General features: G+C 44.3%; 1 protein-coding gene across 1 annotated transcript; it reads right to left on the reverse strand.

The window, feature by feature from the left end:
* Nucleotides 1-313: 313 nt before the first annotated feature.
* On the reverse strand, nt 314-9,068 carry LOC115328848 (putative nuclease HARBI1). The gene is made up of 4 exons (XM_040212254.3): nt 8,517-9,068; nt 7,558-7,977; nt 4,829-5,068; nt 314-406 (listed from the first exon to the last, which is right to left on the reverse strand). Exons 1-3 carry the CDS (start codon nt 8,900-8,902, stop codon nt 4,831-4,833), a joined length of 1,044 nt encoding a protein of 347 aa, XP_040068188.2. The 5' UTR covers nt 8,903-9,068; the 3' UTR covers nt 314-406; nt 4,829-4,830.
* Between the last annotated feature and the right edge of the window lie 268 nt (nt 9,069-9,336).

The raw sequence follows: 9,336 nt of genomic DNA on the forward strand, positions 1-9,336 counted from the left end.
TGTCAAGGTTCTTAGACTGGCATTACAAACGAGGCGTTAGCGACATCCACCTGGTGCTCTTTGCCAATCGCTTAATTCGTTTTAAAATTCCTTTTCGTGACTTTTTTAACAAGATATTGTTGTGTTCGATGTGATACTGCTCCTTCGAACACATATAGACCAAAAAATGAAACCCGAAATTTTGTTGTAGTATCCCTTTAACCTCAAACAATTTCCTGGTCATGCGTGTCACTACAGCAGCTGCACGGGAAGGGTGACGACGCCGCCACCCTCGTCATCTGGCAGCAGTACAGTTGAAGACGACGAAGCACAGAGAACACTGGCCTCTCCTGTTGTGCAGCACAACCAGCGCTGGACCCGTGAGGCTGCACAGCAGTACCAGAGAAGGGCCGAGCGACAGCAGGATCTGGAGCATGAGAATATACTCCTTGAGAGAAAGTACACAAATGGGGCCATACAGGCTGCAAACGCAACCCTCGCTGCAGCAGATGCTGCACGGAGTTTCTATGCTATAGGGGAGGAAGTGCTCAGGGAGCAAAGAGAACTCATTAGACTTGAAACCACCCGAGCACAGCTGCAAATTGAACTGATAAAAAGACAATTAGGACAAGATTAACTCATGTAATGAGCTACTTGCATTGTTTGTCGCTGTGTTGTATACATATTTTGCGTTTTTTCTGACCTACATACTTGGTTGCACGATTATAACGCTCACATTTTTTTTGCCAAAATGGGTGCCTAAAATTAGATGCACTTACAATTGAAACCAAAACTCAAAAGAAAAACGCAAGGCAGCTAGCCCAATCGCCTTTGTGACCGTTTGTTTACATTAGATATTTTGGTATCCGTATCGCGCGTTCTTTCGCCTTTATGTCATCACACTGACGGGAAACGATAACCACGGAGCGACACTGCGTAGCCTCGCAATCCCAGCGACCCAATGAGCTCGCGAAGTGTTGTATGAAAAAAAAAAGTGAAGGCCGTTTACAACTCTGTAACGCCGAATTAGAGCGCAGCTCTTGAGGAGGAGTAGGGAAGGGTACTGAGGGGGAGGGGGGTCACGTGACCTCGGCGGGGGGGGGGGGGTCACGTGACCCCCAGGTCACATGACCCCGCAGAGAAATTTTTCCGCTAGGTTTAGCGGACAAATTTTTCCGCTAGATTTAGCGGGGAATTTTTTCCGCTAGATTTAGCGGGGAAATTTTTCCGCTAGATTTAGCGGGGAAATTTTTTCACTAGATTTAGCGGAGAAATTTTTCCGCTAGATTTAGCAGAGAAATTTACCCATCATGCACCGGCGGTTACGACGACGGCGACGGCGACGCCGCTCAAGCCGGAAACGAGCGCCTAAGAGCTGCACTTATGGGTGTTCAAAGTGCATTACTTTACCTGCGCGGTAGAATCGGCAGCAATTAAATTTTTCGATATCTGGGAGCTAAAATTGCCTGCATGTAAGTATCGGGGCCACGTTAGAATCGTGCAAACATGGTATGTTTGACACTTCATTTATTTTATGCATGCTATCTACAAGGGAAGCTTGCACACAATCTTTTCCATGTCGTTGACTATCCCTACACTAGACCAGCGTGGTTGTTCTGATCGCAATATTTTACGCTGTGGTTAAGTAAGCAACAGAATATCATACTGGCAGTATGGCACCCAGGCTTTCGACGCCCCAAAGGTGGCACATAATTTACATGGATACCTAAAATAAAAATATGGGTTAAGCTCAAAGGCAGATGTATAATTCCTTCTTTCCTATATCCCTTCACATGTTTCCCTTTCATAACGCGGCTCCCCGTCACAGCTCAAGAGAGGAGGTCGCCAAGACGATTAGCCTCCCGGCAGAAGACCAAGGTCGAGTTTCTGTGTTTTAAGAAAATGTTCGAGTCATCGATGAGTGGACCACAGACACTTTCTGACTTGCATCTGCAAATATTCCTTCTGCTTTTAAGATAAAGGCTTTTTCTGCCTGGATATGCTCCTGCGACCTATGGACTGTGTGCTGCTTATGTACGAAAAAGTTCATACTAAGAATATCCCGAAACTCAGGAACAGAAAAAGGGATCAAACACAACACTACATCATTTTGTTGCGTGTGTCACCTTTTGGGGCCCCGGGTCTTCAACTCTTATTACTTTGAATCGTCACCACTTACCTTGTTCTTTAAGTATTTATTTATTTATTTATTTATTTTATTTAAAGAGTACCTTCATCGCCTCGAGGGCATTATTGTAGGAGGGGTGGGAAATAACACACATACATAAAAACACAAAGTGATCACTTGTCCGCACGGAATAGATATACAACCGAGAAAAAAATACACTGTTATCCAACACAACAGTTTTTTGGAGCTGAAATCTACTTGCTGCTTGTACGTAGGCTCGCGATAATTCGAACTCGGATATTTCGTACTTCCAGTTATTTCAAACAGGTTTAAAAATTTTGGTTGTCCCGCTAAGCTTTTTTATGTATTTATAAGCCACTTAATTCGAATGGCGTTTTCGCTTAATTCATAGTTTTTTGCTCTCGCGGCCCTGTTGAGTGCGCTTCTTTCCGAGCACCGCTGCACCGCAGAGAAGCAATACCTGCGGAGCTTGCTTTTGCGAGTGTTGCTTCTCCGCAGTGCACCAGTGCTCGGAAAGAAGCGCAGTCAACGGGGCCGCGAGAACAAAAAACTATGAATTAGCGAAAACGGCACACATGAACGGAAAACGGCGTTCAAATTATGTGCTTCAAGACGACAACGAGGACGAGGCACAGCTCACTGGCATCATGATTTCTGGCCTTGAAACACGTAATGTGAACGCCGTGCAGGCGAACTATATTAGTCTTGACGACGATGTGTGTGTGTGTCATGATGACTCATTAGAGGACATAGTACGGAAAGTAATGCCAGCACAGTGCAGCAGTGACAGTGAAGATGACGATGAAGAAATGGATGACCCACTACGAACTGTCACAGCCGCAGAGGCCTTTGAGCACACCGCTCAGCTCCGGAAGTTTCTGTCTGCAAAGGAAAAGTCCCGTAAAGAGCTGCTTGCGTTGGCTGGCATTGGAAATTTTGTTTTGAGATCTCGTGTGCTGACTAAACAGTCCACAATTGACGACTTTTTTGCCGGATGAATAAACTTAGTCACAGTTCTTTCACAAATGTGTTATGCCTGTACTTGCTTATAGTTATGCATTAACTATAAGCAAGCTATTGTGCTATGTAGAGGAAACTGGCCAAAATCTGCTTTGTATATATCGCTATCCATGTAACAAATCATAATGTTCTCTAGTATCATATATATCCAACTAAAATATGTGACTTTCTGGAGTTTGAATTAATGAGAGTGTAGTATGTACAATAAAGCTCCTCTCTGGACAATGCCCTACTAAAAATAAATGTTTTGCAAATGATGTTATCATGCCAGCCAGGATGAAGAAAATATGAACTAACCCTAGGAGGTTTGTGAAAAATAAGAGAAAAGCTTTGCGGGTTGGAAAAACCTGTGAAAGGTGTTATGACTCAACACTCAGAAGCGTACACTATGTAAATCCTATGAGCTAGTAACCATGAGTATGCAGTGAAAAATGAACATTCTATGGGGTAGTATATATAATTTGTACTGATAGCTTTGAAATTGGTATCAAATGAACATTGTTTCACTATACTCTCCTATTCATGCTCCTGTACCCATTAAATAGTATCGGTTTGTAGATATTGGATGGGAAAATAACTGTCTTCTTCAGTTGCCTCATTATAAACTGTGCACACATAGTCTGTTATAGGGCTGACTTCAGCACTTCCCATAAAGCATCCGTCGGTGTGGGAAATGTATTACAAAAAATAATGACAGTATAAAAAGAGAGCTCCAGAGAGTGCGAAGAAGTGCACAAATTTGAAGAAGCATCCCTCGTGTCATTAGTTAGAAGTTTGAAAAGTGCATTGTTATGAACTCCGGAAATCAAATTCAAAATCTATTAGTTTAAGAGAGCCCGTGTGTGCCTATGCTTGTAGCTCTGCGAGAGTGCAGGAGTTGATGGGGAGGAGACCAAAGCAGTAACAAGCAGTTGAGCTGCAGCGTGCGATTGCAGGAGTGTTGGACATTGCACTGCACTCCCGTTTGACCAATAGCTTCGGCAGGGATTTTTTTCGAGCACACTCTTTCCAACGAGCTAATTATAAGTGCCTCAAATGACACATTTCGAGCTTTGTAACAATAATGCGGGAAGTAAGAAAATTTTTTTTCATTACTTATTTCGTCGCTCATGCTGCAATTTACACATACTGCTATGGAAGCAACAGGTATAAGGGGATGTCCATCAATCATTCTTTACATTTCTATCATCCAAATTTCGAAACTCTATGTGGGATATCTGCAAGCACTACCCGAATTGATCTGTGCAAGAGTGATATATGCATTGCTGGAATGTCATTGTCATGTTGATAACACACTTTCAGCATTGTCACATGTGTCACACTCCTTTATGGGTTATTTTGGGTAGAACTTATGATAATCTTACATCCAGTTAGATCATACAAAAAAAGCTTAAAATAAAATCAATCAATATCTCAAAGCTGTTGGCTTCTTGCTAACTGTGCAGCACGGTTGAGCCCCTAACTGTTGCAGTTTCCAAAAATACAATTGATGTTTAAGTAGCAAAACAATAAATATTATTTCAAGCAATTATTTGATCTAGTTAGACAACTGTCTGACATAATTTTCTTATAATTATCTGCAAAGCCTGATAAACAAAAGGTGAAAGCAATAGCCACGATCATAACAAAGCATCTTGCATTAGAAATGGACAGCCAGAAGATACCTATCCAGACACTTACACTTAGCCGAAGAAATGGTTGACAATAAAGTCTCGGGCCTCGTTGCTCTCAGCACGGTTGGCTGCTACGGGCTCAACGGGAACCTCAGCGGGGATGGCGGCCACGGGTGTCCTGCAGGGGTACCTCTTGGCCAGGTTGTGGAGGGCACAGCACGCGACAATGATGTCGCAGCACCGTTCTGGAGCCATTCGGAGCTCAGCGTGAAGGCAATGGAACCTCCGCTTGAGTTGGCCGATTGTCCTGTACAGAGCGCATGGATCAAAACCACATGTTATTCCTTCCCAGAAACCCAATAGCAAAATCGGACAACAGCGTGGAACGCAAATACTCAAGAGGATGACACGCAACAAGGACAAATTTACAGCTGAATTCGAATCGCAAATTGGCTGCCGTGCCCGATATCACACCTCCTAATTTTTCCAGCCCAAGCTCCAGCCCATTGCTCCAGGATATCGAAAGCTGGGCATTATGCATACCATTTTATTTTCCTTCCGAATTATTTTTACACTGCGTTCACATCCGGGGTCACCTGAGGTTAGCCTGTGCAATGTATTTTATAGAAAGCAACAAGCAAAGTGCAGCTTTATTCAAGCGCTATCCTCAAAGGGTTTCGTGGATATGCTTCCAACCAAACACCTGCATATGCACAGGCCAATATGTTAGAATTTTTTGCTACCTGATTGCTGCCAACGCTGTAAGAATTAACTTGTAACCAAGCTTTATACTGCAACAAATACAGTACCATCAAAATTTCATTCTACATGTTACTTGTGAGACAGAGTGAAAAGAGAAAGAGAGCCAGACTCTTGTCTTGTTGAGCCTTTTCCCTTCCACTCTCCAGGAATAGATGTTCGTGGTAGCGCAACCCATCTACTTTTGTCATTGATCAATAAGAATCCGTCTTGTAAGTCTGGGAGATGTAAAACGTAAAGCACTTGATATAACGCCTTATCCAAGTACTCCTACCCTTTGATTGTGCCGCTAGTGTTCCTATTAGTTAGTGGTCCACGCACCGCCATTTCTGACTCAAGTGGAATCTCCTGGACGCATGCAGCCAAAGTTTTGGTAGAGGGTCTTATGGCGCTTTCACAACGGAATCCCAAGCAAGATTTGCCTGAACATTTGAGATTGCAGCGACTCATCATCAGTCGTGAATGACGTGTAAGATGGTGTCTAGAGACTATTTGTGGAAACTTGTTATTGCATGCTCAACTTCAACATTGTCCAAAATGATGCCTTGGCACTACTCTTAAATCCATCGATGAGAGCAGAATAGGTCATGCTAGGCATGTACTCTTGGCCAATCGGTCAAGACGGTCAGCAACACACAATTGTTTGCGACTTACACCGATGTGCCGCTATTTTTGGATCACACGCATCTTAGCACGCACGAGCTTAGCTGTACTTGTGCACTCAATATGAGTACATACATATCTAGCACGTTTAGTTAGTTTTCATTAAACAGCCCGAAACTGACATTTCAAAAAGTAGACATATGAAAGTGCCAAGGCACAGTGTTACTTCCACTGCTGTGTCTAGGAAAAAAATTCCATTGTCATTAATGCTTCTTTTTGTCCAATTAACAAAATATCAACTTCTGTCCGGGTCTTGCGTAGCACTGGCACCTGAGGTGAGTTTAGTGCTTTTCCCCATTATTGCCAGTCCTGGGGACCTAAGACATAACTGAGTTTCTGCATTTTCAGTCTCAAGCGATAAAACCCAATAAAGTGTGGTGAGGTAAGTTTCGAAAGTTTGATTTTAAACCTAAATGGTCAGTACTTTAGACCATTACAGGTGCATGTGACCGAGTAAACAGAGTATAGAAGCATGTGACCGAGTAGTCAACTATCTTATCTCCGTGCTTTCAAACTATTCTGTTGGAAGCACACTTTAGGAAGTATTTGGGTTTGTCATCGATGCAATTTGCGTTCCTTTGTCCATCAAGTTTGCTGTGGTCGTCTAGAGGGCGGATTTGGAGCGTTTTCATTGTTTGTCAAGCCATTTGGTCTTACTTTTGTTCTGGGAGGAATGGAATGTCATTCTGTTCCTATTGTAGGGAGCATAAGAAAAAAACCAAAGCTGTTTAAACAGCCTCTCTCAAGGTGCTATCTGGTTAGAGGAAAGCAGCTTTAATAGTCCTCCACATGTGAAGAACAAAGAAGCGTGCCAAGAATTACGTTTGCAAATTTTGCGATTAAGAATTTGTCGTCACAGCACATGTATAACCAAGGTTACGTTTGCCATGTCCGCAAGTGTTGCCGCTTGACGAATAACTCAGATATGAACCTAATCTACTGCATTCTCGACAAACCTGCTTGAAAAAAAACGTAACTGGTCAATAGATATCGACCGGAAAAAGGCAGTAAGCTTTCGACTAAAAATATTCATCGATAAAAACTGAAAATTTCATACTCACAATAACAACCGAAAAAAGTATGCCGATTCCAGAAAAATAAAAACTGAAACCGCAGAACCCTAGGCAGCTATTATAAGTTGTATTGATTCGTAATCTCAGGATACTACTTTCATCTTGCTTACATAAAACCACGGTACCTTATGCTTCGTTAGATTAATATAAAAATTTGTATGAATATTTTTATGCCATAAAGAATAGCAACAGACGTAAGGAGCATGCACGTGTTGCACATATTACGTCAAGACAGCTAGTCGTCTCGAAATGTCTTGCATGAATATCTCTGTGCCCTTCACAATATATGGCCTAGATTTACCGTTCAACAATGCTTCTTGTCGTCGTGTGTGCCGTATTGTATGCGACCTCGGCTGCTGATGACGGCGACAGGAATGGCGTCATCAGCCAAGGTTGACAGGAGTAGCCGCTGTCACCAAGCAGCAGGCCGTCGTACTCTCCACTGGCCAGCTTGACTGCCAAGGTGCTCTCCGTGAAGATCCGAGAGTCGTGGGTGCTTCCAGGCCACCTTGCAACCACGTTGCGAATCCGAGAAGAGGCGTCAACGACCACCTGTACGTTGATGGAATGGTATCCATGGCGGTTGACGTACGCCTCCTCGTGCACATGGGGTGCCTGGATCCGGACATGGGTACCGTCAACAGCACCCACGACCAAAGGAAAGCCGGCCATGTCGTAGAACTTGTGCTGCAAGGCTGCCCCCTCCGCAGCGTCAGGCCATCTGCGTCGTTGATCCCCTCAGCAATTAAACCACATATAGTAAACTTACAGCTACAATGCTTATGAATACCTTTTTAATGAGGAATGCTAAGGACTTTGGCTGTGCCCTTCAAGTTTGTGGTAGCAGTAAAGTGCCTCAGTAGCACCTGTTCAATAGTGAAGTTTGCATGTTTTCATAGGATCCCTTTTTATTTTTGTTCAGTTACCAAGACCTATAAAGTGACTGTGATTCGGTGCAAGTCCTTACCAAAAGTGCAAACGGGTCGCTTTCTGAGGTTTCTCAGAAAAATGGCGTGCCCGGGCCCTTTCCAATCGGGCAAGTAGGACGCTTACGGCCGTAATCATTTTTTTTTCTATTGAAAAAGGGGGGGGGGGGGGAGGAGGGAGGGCTAGTTACTAGTAGGTAGAATATTACTGCCATAAAAAGGCAACCTACAAAACATCCCTATCACCAGCAATTCAGATATATTTTTAGTGTATTTACTTTACTTCAATACGGCTGGCAAACTACAATTAAAAGGAAAAAAAAAGGACCCTTACCGTATGAAGTCTTGTGCTCGACGAGCCAGCGCTACGGTGACTTGCCTCACAGCCCGTGAAGCACTTGACACATGCACGCGGATGTAGTCGCCTGCAGTGATCAGAAAGTTCCCAGTTGCGTAGAACTGCAAGGCGATGATCACTTGCTGCTCCGCAGAGAGGGCGCGGCTACGACGTGTACGGCGCTCCAAGTCCGGACGCAGTGTGTCGGCGAGAAACATTATGCCCGCTCTTCCAAATCGGAACCGTTGCTGCAGCCCATCCTCGTCGAAATCCTCAAAGGGGTTCAGGCGGTCCCGCAGCACACGCTGTCGCCTCATCATTGCCGCTGCGTACTGCGCGTCCGTGCGGTCTCTTCTGTGTCGGCGATTCCTTGCGTTGGACATTCTGCCCGGTAGCAAAGTCGGAAATCGGTCCGCAAATCTTATCAGTCAGTCCGTGGCCGGTCGGAGGGTTTGTCGGTGGGTCGGTCGGTCGAAGGGCAGAATACAGACAGGAAAACTCAGATGATAACCGAAAACGAGAAACGCGCGTTGCGTGCAACGAGGCGAAACTGGTTGTATTCGCGACTCCAGCGACCTATAGGGGGCGCCACCACCAAACAAACATGGCGGCTGAGTCCAGGTCGCGTCGGATCGGCCGGGCCGCCTAACAGGTGGCGCGTTCAATTTAACAGATTTTCTTTTGTTTAACGCCCAATTTATAGGTATTTGAACTGAGACGGTTGAGTGTAGCCGGTGCACATTAACTTGCAAAGCATAGTTTTGTTTTCCCGGTGTTTTTTGTTCTTTTCATGCAAACTTTCGTTTCGGAGATTTCG

This window comes from Ixodes scapularis, unplaced genomic scaffold, assembly GCF_016920785.2.
Source record: "Ixodes scapularis isolate PalLabHiFi unplaced genomic scaffold, ASM1692078v2 PGA_scaffold5__190_contigs__length_132052651, whole genome shotgun sequence".
Lineage (NCBI taxonomy): Eukaryota > Metazoa > Arthropoda > Arachnida > Ixodida > Ixodidae > Ixodes > Ixodes scapularis.

Bases quoted from the DNA above. Each gene is read 5' to 3' on its own strand.
- LOC115328848 (XM_040212254.3), bottom strand. From the start codon at position 8,902: ATGTCCAACGCAAGGAATCGCCGACACAGAAGAGACCGCACGGACGCG. The intron at 7,978-8,516 runs GTAAGGGTCCTT...TCAACGACGCAG, and splicing joins CGAGCACAAGACTTCATACG to ATGGCCTGACGCTGCGGAGG. The intron at 5,069-7,557 runs GTAAATCTAGGC...CGCTCTGTACAG, and splicing joins ACAAGAAGCATTGTTGAACG to GACAATCGGCCAACTCAAGC.